Source organism: Lissotriton helveticus, chromosome 10 (assembly GCF_964261635.1).
Source record: "Lissotriton helveticus chromosome 10, aLisHel1.1, whole genome shotgun sequence".
NCBI lineage: Eukaryota > Metazoa > Chordata > Amphibia > Caudata > Salamandridae > Lissotriton > Lissotriton helveticus.
The window spans coordinates 561,249,198-561,264,716 of NC_136071.1; the positions used below are offsets into that span (position 1 = coordinate 561,249,198).

The 15,519-nt window shown below is 44.8% G+C and overlaps 1 protein-coding gene across 1 annotated transcript in view; it reads left to right on the top strand.

Moving 5' to 3' along the window:
* The first annotated feature begins 584 nt into the window (after nt 1-584).
* GRIN2A (glutamate ionotropic receptor NMDA type subunit 2A) overlaps nt 585-15,519 on the top strand; it is a 1,523,775-nt gene continuing 1,508,840 nt past the window's right edge. The window contains exon 1 of the mRNA XM_078663104.1: nt 585-987. Within this exon, the coding sequence (XP_078519230.1) occupies nt 589-987 (399 nt within the window). The 5' untranslated portion in view covers nt 585-588. The remainder of the gene's footprint in view (nt 988-15,519) is intronic.

Sequence of the window (15,519 nt, forward strand, 5' to 3'; positions counted from 1 at the left end):
CGAGGCGCGTTGCAGGTTCCAGAGAGCTATTTCTGTTCCTTAGCTGTTACCGTCTCCTGGTCTTTTGTCTGGATGAAACACGTCCAGATCTCGGGTGGTATGGACCGAACTGAGCTAAGGATGTGCGTAGGGAATATTGGCAGAGTGCGGGCCTGACTGGACTCCCTCTTGAGGTGATACCACTTGTGCAAGAGATGGCACCACCACCTCAAGTTATCTGAGGGAAACAAGCTTTGGCCTGGGATTTACACAAATGGAAAATTGGTGAGTTCTGGAACATGGGTTTAGGGCAGGTTGATACAGTGGCGCTTTGAATGCCGTGGGCCCTCTGCTGTGTTGTGTGTGTCATCCCACACTACTTCCTCTGATCCGATGGCTGAGAGGAGCAGTTATTGACCTGGGGTTTAAATAATTTGGGAGCTGTGGGATGCATTGATGGAGCAGTGAAAGAGTTCCTTTCGATTATTCGGCCGATGGAGAGGCAGTCTGTTGTCTGTGTTTTTTTCTGATCTGTGATCAATAAACTGAGACTTGGTGGCCTAACTTGATGCTTTCTGGTCGCCCTTCCAGGGACTGAAGCTCGCCAAGATGGGGATGTTCAGCTCGGCTCTGCTGCTGTTTCAGGCTCTTCTGGTCCAGCTGGACTGTGCCCATGGGGCCGAGAAGACCTACCCCGTGCTGAACATTGCGGTCATCCTGGGCCGGACACCCTACATCACGGAGAGGGACATCCGCGCCCTCTGGACTCGGGACATGTCCACGGATGTTGACGTCAATGTTGTGACCCTGCTGGTGAACCAGACTGACCCTAAGAGCATCATCACCCACGTGTGTGACCTGATGTCTGGCACCAAGATCCATGGGGTGGTCTTCGGCGATGACACTGACCAAGAGGCCATCGCGCAGATCCTGGATTTCATCTCTTCGCAGACCTTCATCCCCATCCTTGGCATCCATGGGGGATCTTCGATGATCATGGCTGACAAGGTAAGGTGGCAACCTCCCTGCGTGAGGAGGTGCATCGGCTGTAGTGTGATGAATCCCAATGTGCGCGGAGGTGAGTCTGCTGAAGTGTGGTGACCCACACTGCGTGCTGAGATGCAGCTCCTGTGGTGTGATCAAGGACATTGTGTGTACAGGTGCTCCTGCTGTAGCGTGATTAAGCTCAATGTGTGAAGAGATGCACTTCCTGTGGTGTGATTAACCCCAATGTGCACAGAGGTGCACATGCTGTGGTGTGATCAAGGACATTGTGTGCACAGGTGCACATGCTGTGGTGTGATAAACCTCAATGTGTGCAGAGGTGCACATGCTGTGGTGTGATGAACCTCAATGTGTGCAGAGGTGCACATGCTGTGGTGTGATGAACCTCAATGTGTGCACAGGTGCACATGCTGTGGTGTGATGAACCTCAATGTGTGCAGAGGTGCACATGCTGTGGTGTGATGAACCTCAATGTGTGCACAGGTGCACATGCGGTGGTGTGATGAACCCCAATGCACGCAGAGGTGAGCCTGCTGTAGTGTGATGACCCACACTGTGTACAAAGATGCACCTCCTGTGGTGTTATCAAGGATATTGTGTGCAGAGGTGCACATGCTGTAGTGTAAGGAATTTCATTATGCGCAGAGGTCATCCTGCTGTAGTATAAGGAGCATCACTGCATTTAGAACTGCACCTGTTGTAGTGTAAATAACTTAAATCTGTGTAGGTTGTTCGACCCTGTAGTGTCATTAACTCCATTATGTTAGTAAGAACGCCTACTGCTGTGTGCTGAGACTCACCGCGTGCAGAGGTGCATCTGCTGTGGTGCTATTAACACCATTGTTTGCATCAAGCACACCTGCAATGGTGTGATTGACCCCATTGTGCATGGAGGTGCACCTGCTTTAGTGTGATAAACGACATTGTGTGCACTAGTGCACCCGCTGTAGTATAAAGAACATCTCTGTGTCTAGATGTGCACTTGCATGTAGTGTCGTGTGCACAGAGGTGGTCCTGCTGCAGTGTTATGAACTCCATTGTGTTCACAAGTGCCTCTGCTGCTCCTGCTGTAGGATAAGGCAAATCACGGTGCCTAGAGGTGCACCTGCTGTAGTGTAAATAATTTAAATCCGTGCACCTGCTATAGTTTATATCATTTCACTGTGTGTAGGTTGTACCTCCTGTAGTGTTATTAACTCCATTGTGCTCACAAGTGCCCCTGTCTTAGTGTGACGAATCTCATAGTGGGCAGAAGTGCAAATCTAGCGCAGTTCAAATAATTTAAGTAAGACCAGAGGTGCTCCTGGTGTAGTGCTACTAATTCAACCTTTTGCATAAGTTCACCCGCTGTAGTGTGATTAACCTTAATGTTTGCCAAGGTGCCCATTCTGTAGTGTGAAGAACAGCATAGTGTGCAGAGGTGCACACGAACATCACTCTGTCTAGAGGCACTTACTGTATTGTAAATAATTTCACTTGCCACACAGGCGGTCCTGGTGTAGTGTTATTAGCTCCATTGTGTGCGCAAGTGCATTTTCTGTAGTGTGATGAACCTTGCTCTGTGCAGAGGTGCATCTGCAGTAGCGTAAAGAATTGACACTATGCTCAGAGGTGCTTGTGTTGTTGTGTTATTAACACAATTGAATGCACAAGTGCATTTGCTGTTGGGTGATGAACTCTAGTGTGTGCAGAGGTGCACCTGTTGTAGTGTAAGGAACTTCACCGCGTTCAGAGGTCCGCCTGCAGTAGTGTTATGAACTTACGAGTGTGCACAGGTGCACCTGCTGTAGTGATAAGAACTTTACGGTGTATTTGCTTTGATGCCCCCCACATGTGCACAGGTGCCTTTACATTGCAGTTCTGAACCTCAGTTTGTTAACCTGTGCACTTGTATTGTGATAACCCCATTGTGTGCACCTGTTGTAGTGCAAATAACAACTCTGTGAACTTCCAGAGTGCAATAAAACTCACTAAGTGCAGAGATGCACCAATTGTGATATGATGCGCCCCATTACGTGTACGTGGGCAGATGCTGTAGTGTAATGGACCCCAGTATGTGCAGAGGTGAATCTACTGTTGTACAATGAAACTCACTGCTTGCTGAGGTGCACCTCCTGTAGGGTAGTCAGCCCCATTGTGTGCACATATGCACCTGCTGTAGGGTGATGAACTCTACTCAGTGTAAATTTACTCGTCCAGCAGCGAACATGGCACGTTAGTCTGCATGCGCTTACAACGCATGCCATTACAATGCGGTTGTTACAACGACCCTGTTGTTACACTGCATACCTTCACAACGCAAGTCGGAACAACGACTTGCTGTACGGGGCGCTGGATGTTGGAATAGTATAATTTACTATTTCAACTCCAGTCTGTGCAACAGTAGGGAAGGTGTTGGATTTTAAATCCAACACCTTTTGCCCCCTAACTCAAGTCGTTGTGTCGACTTGCACTGTAAAGGTATGTGATGTAACAATGCAGTCGTTGTAACAACTGCGTTGTAATGGCATGAAACTGTACTGTGATGAACCTTATGTGTAGAAGTGCACACCTTCTGTAGTTTGACAAATTCTTGTGTATTCAGAGTTGCAACTGAAGTAGTGTGATGAACATTATTGTGCCGAAGTGCACTCCTCCTGTAGTGTGACGTACTCTTCTGTATGCACAGGAGCAACTGCTGTAGTGTGATGAACCTTATCATGAGCAGAAGTGCATATCATGTAGTGTGATGTACTCTGCTGTATGCACACGTGGAACTGCTGTAGTGTGATGAACCTTATCATGCGCATAGGTGCACATCATGTAGTGCGACATACTCTTCTGTATGCACAGGTGCAACTGCTGTAGTGTAATGAACCTTATTATATGCAGGAGTGCACACATCCTGTTGTGTGATGTATAAAGACTGATGGAAGGAGCGTCAAGTCCACAAAATAATCTTCAATCCAATATCACGGTCCATGTATTTTTATTTTTCAAAAAAATTTCACAAAATCCATTCCAATAGAATTTTTTCTCTTTTCAATCCAATATGGTGTATTCAATCCAATACAGAAATTAATTTTCTCCAGATAAATTTTTTTTTTCACAAACGAATATTGATGAACTCAGATACCGCCTATGCGTTTCGTCCTCCTAAGACATCATCAGGGCATTAAAATTCTGTATATTCATACTCCTGGCCCGAAAGGGTTTAACTTTTAAATCTCCATCCAAGTATAACAGCAGTTTTATCAGGACCTGTTGTCGGCGATGTTGGACATTTTAAGACTGAGCGTACTTACACGGATAAAAAGATTTACACTTGGATGGAGATTTAAAAGTTAAACCCTATCGGGGCCAGGAGTATGCATATACAGAATTTAAATGCCCTGATGATGTCCTAGGAGGACGAAACACATAGGCTGTATCTGAGTTCATCACTATTTGTTTGTGAAATAATTTAATCTGGTTGACATTAATTTCTGTATTGGATTGAATACACCATATTGGATTGCAAAAAAAAACATTCTGTTGGAATGGATTTTGTGAAATTTTCTTGAAAAATAAAAATACATGGACCGTGATATTGGATTTAAGATTAATTTGTGAACTTGATGCTCCTTCCATCAATCTTTATATTTCTGGAAAAGTTGGTCTTAACAGTAGGCCAAAGGAAGAGGAGCACCGGAATCATTAAGGCCATTTACTTTTATGAACCTCTCACCAGTACTTACTTGGTATCACCCTTATGTTGTTCGAGTTTATATCACCCTTACCCTTACCGTTGTTTGAGTTTATAACTGTTGTGTGACGTACTCTTCTGTGTGCACAGGTGCAATTGCTGTAGTGTGATCAGTCCTATCATGTGCTGAAATGCACATCTCTTGCAGTGTGACATACCCTTTTGTATGCACAGGTGCAACTGCTGTAGTGTGATGAACCTTATTATGTGCAGGAGTGCACACCTCCTGTTGTGTGACGCACTCTTCTGTATGCACAGGTGCAACTGATGTAGTGTGGTGAACCCTATTATGTGCTGAAAGGCGCACCTTCTGCAGTGTGATATACCCTTTTGTATGCACAGGTGCAACTGCTGTTATGTGATGAACCCTATTATATGCAGCAGTGCACATTATGTAGTGTGAGATAATGTTCTGTATGTACAGGTGAAACTGCTGTAGTGTAATGAACGCTATTATGTACATGAGTGCACACCTCCTGCAGTGTGACGTACTCTTCTATATGCACAGGTGCAACTGCTGTTGTGTGATGAACAATATTATGTGCAGAAGTGCACATCCTGTAGGGTAATGAACTCTCCTGTATGCACAGGTGCAACTGATGTAGTGTAATGAACCCTAGTATATGCAGAAGTGCACACCTCCTGTTGTGTGACATACGCTTCTGTATGCACAAGTGGAACTGCTGTAGTGTGTTGAACCTTATTATGTGCAGGAGTGCACACCTCCTGAAGTGTGACATACCCTTTTGTATGTACAGGTGCAACTGCTGTAGTGTAATGAACAATAATATGTGCAGAAGTAAACATCATGCAGGGCAATTAACTCTCCTGTATGCACAGGTGCAACTGCTTTAGTGTGATGAACCTTAATATGTGCAGAAGTGCACATCATGCAGTGTGACATACTCTTCTGTATGCACAGATGCAACTGCTGTAGTGTGATTAACCCTATTATGTGCAATAATGCACACCTGTTGCAGTGTGACATACCCTTCTGTATGCACAGGTGCAACTGCTGTAGTATGATGAACCCTATTATGTGCAATAATGCACACCTGTTACAGTGTGACATCCCCTTCTGTATGCACAGGTGCATTTGTTGTAGTGTGATGAACCTTATTATGTGCAGGAGTGCACACCTCCTGTTGTGTGACGTACTCTTCTGTATGCCCACATGTAACTGCTGTAGTGTAATGAACCCTATTATGTGCAGAAATGCACACCTCCTGCAGTGTGACATACCCTTCTGTATGCACAGGTGCAACTGCTGTAGTGTGATGAACGCTATTATGTTCAGAAATGCACATTATGTAGTGTGAAATACCCTAGTGTATGCACAGGTGCAAGTGCTGTAGTGTGATGAACCTTATTATATGCAGGAGTGCATAGCGCCTGCAGTGTGGCAAACTATTCTGTATGCACAGGTGCAACTGATGTAGTGTGATAAACCCTATTATATGCAGGCGTGCACAGCTCCTGCAGTGTGACGAACTCTTCTTTATGCACAGGTGCAACTGCTGTAGTGTGCTGAACCTTATCATGCGCAGAAGTGCTCATTATATAGCGTGACTTACTCTTCTGTATGCACAGGTGCAACTGCTGTAGTGTGATGAACTTTATCATACGCAGAAGTGCACATTATGTAGTGTGACGTAATGTTCTTTATGTACAGGTGCAACTGCTGTAGTGTGATGAACCTCATCATACGCAGAAGTGCACATTATGTAGTGTGACATAATGTTCTTTCTTTATGTAAAGGTGCAACTGCTGTGGTGTGATGAACCTCATCATATGCAGAAGTGCCTGCCTGCAGTGTGACTAACTGTTCTCTATGCTGAGGTGTGTGTTGTAGTGTGATGAACATTATGTACAGAAGTGCACACCGCCTGTAGTGTGACTAACTGTTCTCGTTCTCTATGCTGAGGTGTAAGTAGTGTGATGAACATTATGTGCAGAAGTGCATACCGCCTGCAGTGTGACTGACTGTGCTCTATGCTGAGGTGTAAGTGTTGTAGTGTGACGAACATAATGTGCAGAAGTGAACACCGCCTGCAGTGTGACTAACTGTTCTCTATGCTGAGGTGTAAGTGTTGTAGTGCGACGAACATTATGTGCAGAAGTGCACACCGCCTGCAGTGTGACTAACTTTTCTCTATGCTGAGGTGTAAGTGTCGTAGTGTGATGAACATAATGTGCAGAAGTGCACACCGCCTGCAGTGTGACTAACTGTTCCCCATGCTGAGGTGTAAGTGTTGTACTGCGACAAACCTTATGTGCAGAAATGCGCACCGCCTGCAGTGTGACTAACTGTGCTCTATGCTGAGGTGTAAGTGTTGTAGTGTGATGAACCTTATGTGCAGAAATGCACACCGCCTGCAGTGTGACTAACTGTTCTCCATGCTGATGTGTAAGTGTTATAGTGCGACGAACATTATGTGCAGAAGTGCACACCGCCTGCAGTGTGACTAACTGTTCTCTATGCTGAAGTGTAAGTGTTTTAGTGCAACAAACCTTATGTGCAGAATTGCACACCGCCGGCAGTGTGACTAACCATTCTCGTTCTCTATGCTGAGGTGTAAGTGTTGTAGTGTGACGAACCTTATGTGCAGAAGTGCACACTGCCTGCAGTGTGACTAACTGTGCTCTATGCTGAGGTGTAAGTGTTGTAGTGTGACGAACATAATGTGCAGAAGTGAACACCGCCTGCAGTGTGACTAACTGTCCTCTATGCTGAGGTGTAAGTGTTGTAGTGCGACGAACATTATGTGCATAAGTGCACACCGCCTGCAGTGTGACTAACTGTTCTCCATGCTGATGTGTAAGTGTTATAGTGCGACGAACATTATGTGCAGAAGTGCACACCGCCTGCAGTGTGACTAACTGTTCTCTATGCTGAAGTGTAAGTGTTTTAGTGCAACAAACCTTATGTGCAGAATTGCACACCGCCGGCAGTGTGACTAACCATTCTCGTTCTCTATGCTGAGGTGTAAGTGTTGTAGTGTGACGAACCTTATGTGCAGAAGTGCACACTGCCTGCAGTGTGACTAACTGTTCTCTATGCAGAGGTGTAAGTGTCGTAGTGGGATGAACATTTTGTGCAGAAGTGCACACCGCCTGCAGTGTGACTAACTGTTCTCCATGCTGAGGTGTAAGTGTTTTAGTGCGACGAACATTATGTACTGAAGTGCACACCGCCTGCAGTGTGACTAACTGTGTTCTATGCTGAGGTGTAAGTGTTATAGTGTGACGAACCTTATGCGCAGAAGTGCACACCACCTGCAGTGTGACTTACTGTTCTCTATGCTGAGGTGTAAGTGTTGTAGTGCGACGAACCTTATGTGAAGAAATGCACACCGCCTGCAGTGTGACTAACTGTGCTCTATGCTGAGGTGTAAGTGTTGTAGTGTGATGAACCTTATGTGCAGAAATGCACACCGCCTGCAGTGTGACTAACTGTCCTCTATGCTGAGGTGTAAGTGTTGTAGTGCGACGAACATTATGTGCATAAGTGCACACCGCCTGCAGTGTGACTAACTGTTCTCCATGCTGATGTGTAAGTGTTATAGTGCGACGAACATTATGTGCAGAAGTGCACACCGCCTGCAGTGTGACTAACTGTTCTCTATGCTGAAGTGTAAGTGTTTTAGTGCAACAAACCTTATGTGCAGAATTGCACACCGCCGGCAGTGTGACTAACCATTCTCGTTCTCTATGCTGAGGTGTAAGTGTTGTAGTGTGACGAACCTTATGTGCAGAAGTGCACACTGCCTGCAGTGTGACTAACTGTTCTCTATGCAGAGGTGTAAGTGTCGTAGTGGGATGAACATTTTGTGCAGAAGTGCACACCGCCTGCAGTGTGACTAACTGTTCTCCATGCTGAGGTGTAAGTGTTTTAGTGCGACGAACATTATGTACAGAAGTGCACACCGCCTGCAGTGTGACTAACTGTGTTCTATGCTGAGGTGTAAGTGTTATAGTGTGACGAACCTTATGCGCAGAAGTGCACACCACCTGCAGTGTGACTAACTGTTCTCTATGCTGAGGTGTAAGTGTTGTATTGCGACGAACATTATGTGCAGAAGTTCACATCCGGTAATGTGATGAAGCCTTCTGTATGCACAGATCCGTCTGCTGTAGCTCATTAACCCTACTACTTGCAGATGTGTAACCCCTGTGGAGTGTGATGAATCGCTCCGCGTGCCGAGTTGACAAGCTGTGGCGTGATGTACGACACTGTGTGCACTGCGGCGCCTTCTGCATTGTGATAAACCCGAAAGGCTCTGCACCCAAATAGTCTTAAGGCTGTGGTACAAGGACTTACCACAGCAAAACAACACAGAGGAGCGACTCACACATGCGGTCTTTTAAAAACAGCGGGGCAGATTTACAAGCCTCATGCGCCACTTTTGCGTCACTTTTCCCATGTTAGAAGTGACGCAAAAGTGGCGCAAGGGGCTTGTATATCTACCCCTGTTCCGAGTGGAGTGAGGCACCTCACTACACGGAAGTATGTTCTATTTTTCACCACATACACATAACGTTTACTTGTTTTAAGGATACTAATGCCCAACCGTTTCAGTTTCCGGTTTGTGCTCTCCAGCAGTGCTGCCGACCTGACCAGTATCTGGTTTATATAAAACCACCATTTCTGCTAGCCGGGAACACCCCCGCACCGGCACCCACAGCCTCTAGTGCACAGAGATACTCGCGCACGCGGTGGCGCAGTTCTCCCTGCGCCCAGCAGTGGCGCTGTGGCGGGCTGAACAACAACAGCCACCTATTTATAGAAGAAACCAACGCAGCACAGCCTGTGCGCAGAAGCAGCAAGAGGCGGCTGCGGGACATTTAGTGCACCACAACATCTGAGAAGCTGTTAACAATTTACGGCGTGACAACTGATGTAGGAATTGGTGCGTACAAATAACACCTTTAATAAAGCACAGCAGGGAAGTCAAGTGTAACTGCTGTCAGAGTCCACCTCATGGCGCGCCTGCAGCACACCGACACCCGAGGTGAACTGGTGGGAGCACTGTCTGGAAAGTTTCTAATTTGTTGATGACAAGTGCTTGGAATGCTGAAAGGTAATGTCAGTGCTGCCAATGGCATCTCGACTTGACTGCAATTAAAAATAGATAGGTTCATTGATTCCTGCCTAATTCGAGCTCATTATAATGGGAAGGGAATTTTAATCTCTCCCCTTGACCCGTCAGACGTGGTCTAATTTTGAAAGTAAATGCCGCATATGCGGCGGTACACGGGTGAACACAATCCCTCACAGGGAGACTCAAGCACGCAGACATATACACACGAAGCAACACACGACGTGCAGTTAGACACGGAAACATCCCCAAACAGAAAGCCAGTTTCATACACACAAAAACAACACATATAACTCCTTTACAAACACCAACACGCACCCCAGCACACATACTAATGCATCTTGCATCAGCACACGTTTACACCTTTGCAAACAATGAAACAGAAATATAACCAACTCTAAAAAAGAAACACACAGTGCACAAAAACACACTCACGTAAATACCAACACACACACTCACATACCAAGTCAGATAGCAAGATTCACACCACACAAAGCACATATATACTTATAAAACATCCCACACAAACAGCATATCAACACACAAACACCAATGCCCCCCACACATACCAAAACAGTCAATAATACACACACACCAAAACAGCCACACAAACACACACCAACAAAAACACACATCTCAGCACACAACATCCCTAACACACCCTTGCAGGCCTGACATTACTGTCACAATGCCCATGTGTTGCAGTAATCGAAATGTTCTGTTTTCACTCGATGAAATGTGATTTGTTTACATAACATATTAGCACCCCAAAACACACTTTTAGCTGCAAATATATCAATTTTAATTACACGTTATTTCAACCTCAAAGCAAATGTTGACATTAAACCTGTATGTTTACATCACAAAGAACGTTCCATCTTGGTAGCAAGAGCTGCAGTGTCCCTAAGAACATAATGTCGTAAAACATGCTATCTATCCTAAGGATTATCAAGGAGGGCATGCCTGACATATTACAGCACATGCAGTAGCATAAAGCAGATTCTAGTGCCACGAGGCGTGTGCTACAGATATAAATTAAATGTAATCACGCACGAGAGCTCTGCCATACTCCATGATCATATAACGAAAAACATATTGAGCTTCTCATGCATGAAAAATGCACGGGTGCCCACAAAACAAAGGCCATTGGTGTGAAGCATGTCAACAGCACGCATGCGTTTAAAATGAAGCAGAGGATACTTTTATGCAACATGTTATCTTTTCATGACCTCTGTGTTGGTCCCAGAATGTCAGAAGCCTCACTGCACGGGCCATTAAGAAAAAAACACTTATCTTTATGATATATTGTAGTTTACTTCTACCATGTGTATGGCACCTTAGATCTTCCTTGATGTGGATACCTTTCCCAGAATCCGCCAAGACTTTCCTCTACCGGTTCGGTTTGATTGTACTTGGTTGGCTTCAATTGCTTAGCTCTGTGTCTATCTTGACAATGGTTCCTGTTGGTTGATGTGAGAACGGAATGGGCCAGAGCCCACTTGGATTCTTTCAGTGTACTTTGAGTATGGATGGATGTGCTGATGCTGAAGCATGACGTACTATTCTGGACGTCAGTCTACGGGGCGAATTGTCCATTTTGTGACCCGAGTATAACATTCCTTAGACTAGCGTCACTTGCCAACTCTGCCGCTGTGATACATTGTTGTGTATATGAGGATGCTATAGGTTGTAGCTAACACAGGGGCGGCTTCAGCATTGAGCAAAGGAGCGTCGGCCCACACCCAGAGCTGAAAAATAAAATGCTAATAGAGTTTATTTATCATCATTGTATTTTTCAGCAACTGCCCCGTCCTCAACCTTGTGAAAGGATAGGGCGGGGCCAGTGCTGCCACTGGCAGCATGGAGACGTGTGCTTTAAAATGCGCATGTCTCTTTGGCCGGCTGTCTTGCGATGGCCAGCCAGACAAGCGCATTTTAAACTTCTCTAACACAACTGTCTAAGACAGCTGTGTTAGAGAAAGTGCAGGCCTCCAGGGATCCTGAGAGGGCTCAGTGAAGCTGCTCCCACCAATCCTGGGGCTGCTGTCATGTCAATGAGAGCAGTGCCAGGATTGGGTAGTGCAGTTTCCTGGGTTCCGCGTTGGAGCCTGCCTGGAAGAGAGAAGACCAGTGGAGGAGGATGTTGCGCCGTGCCTCAAATAAGTGTTTTTTTGTTTGTCTCCGACCCCTTCTGCCCACCACCCTCAGTTCAAAGTTTAGATTTACACGCCTGCACCCTTGAACTCAGGTTGTGGAACCTAAATTACAATTGTAAAGTTCCTACTAGTAACTGTTCACAAGTAGGTGGAGGCAGAAGTTGTTTGCCAACCTGGTGTACTGCCACCCAAGTGGAGATCTCCTGATAGTAATTTATAGAAACATTTAAAAATGTTTATTGAACCAAAAAATAAAAAATATATTTTTATCTTTTATGTTGTTGTAAAATAATTTTATATATTTACTTTAAAATTAGAACGGCATACAAATGCTGCAGAACTATTAACTTAATTTTGAAGTAAATATTTATTAAGGTCAAATATATTAATTTAAATATATTTATTGAAAAAATACCCACTTATAATAAAATGTTTATGTTTATTAGTCAAGTATTAAAAATTACAGAAGATTATGTGTAGAATTCACTTAGTGTAATTATTGTAAACATTTTTTTTTAAATTCATAAAATATGCAAAAATAAATAAATATATATACACCTCGTAGTTTGGCTGCACCCAAGCCTCTACGAACAACGGGCACACAGCGGGGTAAACTGAAAAATTTGAAGGCTCTATATAATATGTGGCACTTCGAGGATTTATCGCATCCAGGCATTTATTGAATGAACAAACAGCCGCGTCTCAACCGTATACCGACGCGTTTCCACTTGTAGTCTAAACACGTCCGTGAGGGGTGTGACACAGCTGATTCTTCATTCAATAAATGCCTGGATGTGATCCTTGGAGTGCCAAGTATTAATTTTGGGGAGAAATAACCCAGCACATATGGGTTAGTCTTTGACTGAGGCACCAGCTCGACTTTGCGTGCCGCAATATACATTTATATATATTTTTTATCAATCAAAACACTTCCCATTCACACTTAAAGTGCTGCATCAATTTTGCAAATAAGAAGCAGAGAACTCTGGGTACTTCCACAATACCAGCAACTCTCTAAATCTCCTCACCTCAAAATTCTATTTTTCTAGGAAAGTTTTTAAGCATAGAAATACCACAGTGCCACCCAAGCTGAACTAGAAAGATACACATTATTTTGCTATTTATACACCAAAGTCCTTAAGCCTAGGATAAGCTAGTGCCATCCATGCCAATCTCTATAATTCTTTTATCACTCCAGGCTCAGTAATACAGTTTTGGATTGGAAAAATACCATCCAAGCTAACTTGAAATGAGTAAAAGCAACTCCTGACCCAAGGTTTGTTGTCATTACAGCTCTTCAGAGAGGTTTAGCTTTGTCCAGACACAAGGGAGCGCCCATTATAAGTCAAAGCCAAAGCAATACCCTCTCATGCTTAGAGTGCCACATACGTTATGCATGCAAGAAGCAGAGAACTCTGGGTAGTTCCCAAATTTCAGTGAAGAGCAGCTTTTATATAGAGCACCCTACTGTAGGAAAGTGGAAAAATATGAAGTGAGGCTGGTTAGGCTTCACTATGCAATACACTCATAGGGGCATATTAGCAAGGGCAATATCGCCGCTTTAGCGGGACTTTTTCCCGCTAAATCGGTGATATTTTTATTGCCCTATTAGCAAGCTGTCACTAACAGCAGTTAGCGACAGCTTTTAGGCGATAGCTACAGGTTTGGGGCCCGCTTTGCATGTCAGCGATATTTATTGCTAATGACATGCAAAGTGGGCGTACCCAAACTGTTAGCGACTGAAAACAGTCGCTAACACAGCTATCGCCTATTAGCAAGGCAGGCGAAGCGATAAAAAAAATCGCGCTAAGCGCGATTATCGCTATAAACTAACGCCTGCTAAAAAGTTGAATTACCTGTGTAGTCAATGGGAGGTGGGTTATCAGATTAAGCCCCCATTGGCGTTAATGCGAGAATATTGCTGGATTTCCAGCGATATACTCGCATTTCGCTGCTATCGCTGGATATTTTAGCACAATGGAGAAAAACTTTGCTAATAGCATTTCTTTCTCCGCTAAAATATCCAGCGATAAAAAAAAAGTCGCTAACCACGTTTAGTGATAAATATCGCTATTTCTTGCTAATAGGCCCCATAATTCCCCAAAATAATTCCTTTGGATTTACACTAATAAATCCCTAGGCCAGTCCTGGTAGAGTGTCACTGAGCAGTCAGGGTTTACTAGAGGAACGTGTTAAGCATTTCATAGTACCAACATGGAAGATAACTAATTGACACGACTTGTAAGAAATCCAAAACCAGTTTATAAAAATAAAGCACATTGTTTATATAAGTGTAGATACCATAAAAACATAATTGGATGAGTCTAACAAGAGTTATGGACTTTAGAAGAAAAAATAAATCAGTGAAATTTACTACTGCAAAACTTTAACGTTGCAATCAATGGGAAAAAGCATTAGTGACAATCGGTCACTTACAGGTTGAGTTGTAGGGAACCCACTGGGGGTAAGGTGATGCAGGTTACAGGGCCAGGCCATGACAATCAGTTAAGATTTTCCTGGCTTGTAGGACCCCAGTGCTGAGTTGTCCTGGCTGTTCCTGGTGCTAAAGCAGGAGCCGCGGGGGAGCTGGTTTTACCGCTTAAACTCTGCTGGAGAGGAAATGGATGAACAAACTCAACAATGGGGCTACTGAGGTGGTAGGCTGCTGGGTTCCCTTGAGGCACAGCGTCGAACAAAGATATTGGTAGCTCGACTAACCAAAAACAAGCCTTAGCAGCTGCAATTTCAGTATGAAGTTGCTTTCATGTCCTGGAGTATGGGAGAAAATGGTAGCCACCTGAACCTTGCTGGATGTCAGAACTACATGTAACACAATGCAATAGACCATTAACTTTTGAGCGATCCCTCAACGGGCCCGTTGGCAGTGATTCTTTGGTTCTGGGAGGGTGCTTTACCTGCTGACTGCATGGGACTAGTGCCACTAGTTCAAGGGAGTACTTGAGTTGCCTTTGGCTCTCAAAGGGGTCCCTCTGTCTGGGAGAACTGGTCTTTGGTCCGGGAACATCTTGATATGACAATTCACTAGCCATACTGTCAGGGAGGGAGGTGCTACCTCCTTCCTGGCCATGCCTTTGTTTGTGCCTCCTGGGAGTGTTCGCACCTCCTGGCAGGGGGTCAGGTTCCTGTCTTGGCAGCAGCAGCTGGTGGCTGTCAGCCAGGGCACAGGAAAGGCTGTGGCAACCAGGTGGACAACCTTTAGGGTAGCCACCTGGGTGCATGTGATATCAAATCCAACATGGGAGTCATGTCAGTCGTTATGAGAGAAGTTGTTTGATACTAAACAGGACCATTTTCAGTGGGACCATAATGGAGGTGGCATCCTCAGGGTACCTGGGTGCCAGCCCATTCATCCTGTGAACCCTCTGAACACTTATAGTAGCCCTTAATGAAAAGAGGACACTAAAGTGACATATAAGCTTGCACTTATATCTCCAAACCTTTAATATAATACTCCCTGCCTCCTGGGCTCAGAAGGCCTACCTTAGGGATGGCCAACATATATTAAAAATAGTGCTGTGACCTTGCCACTCATGAT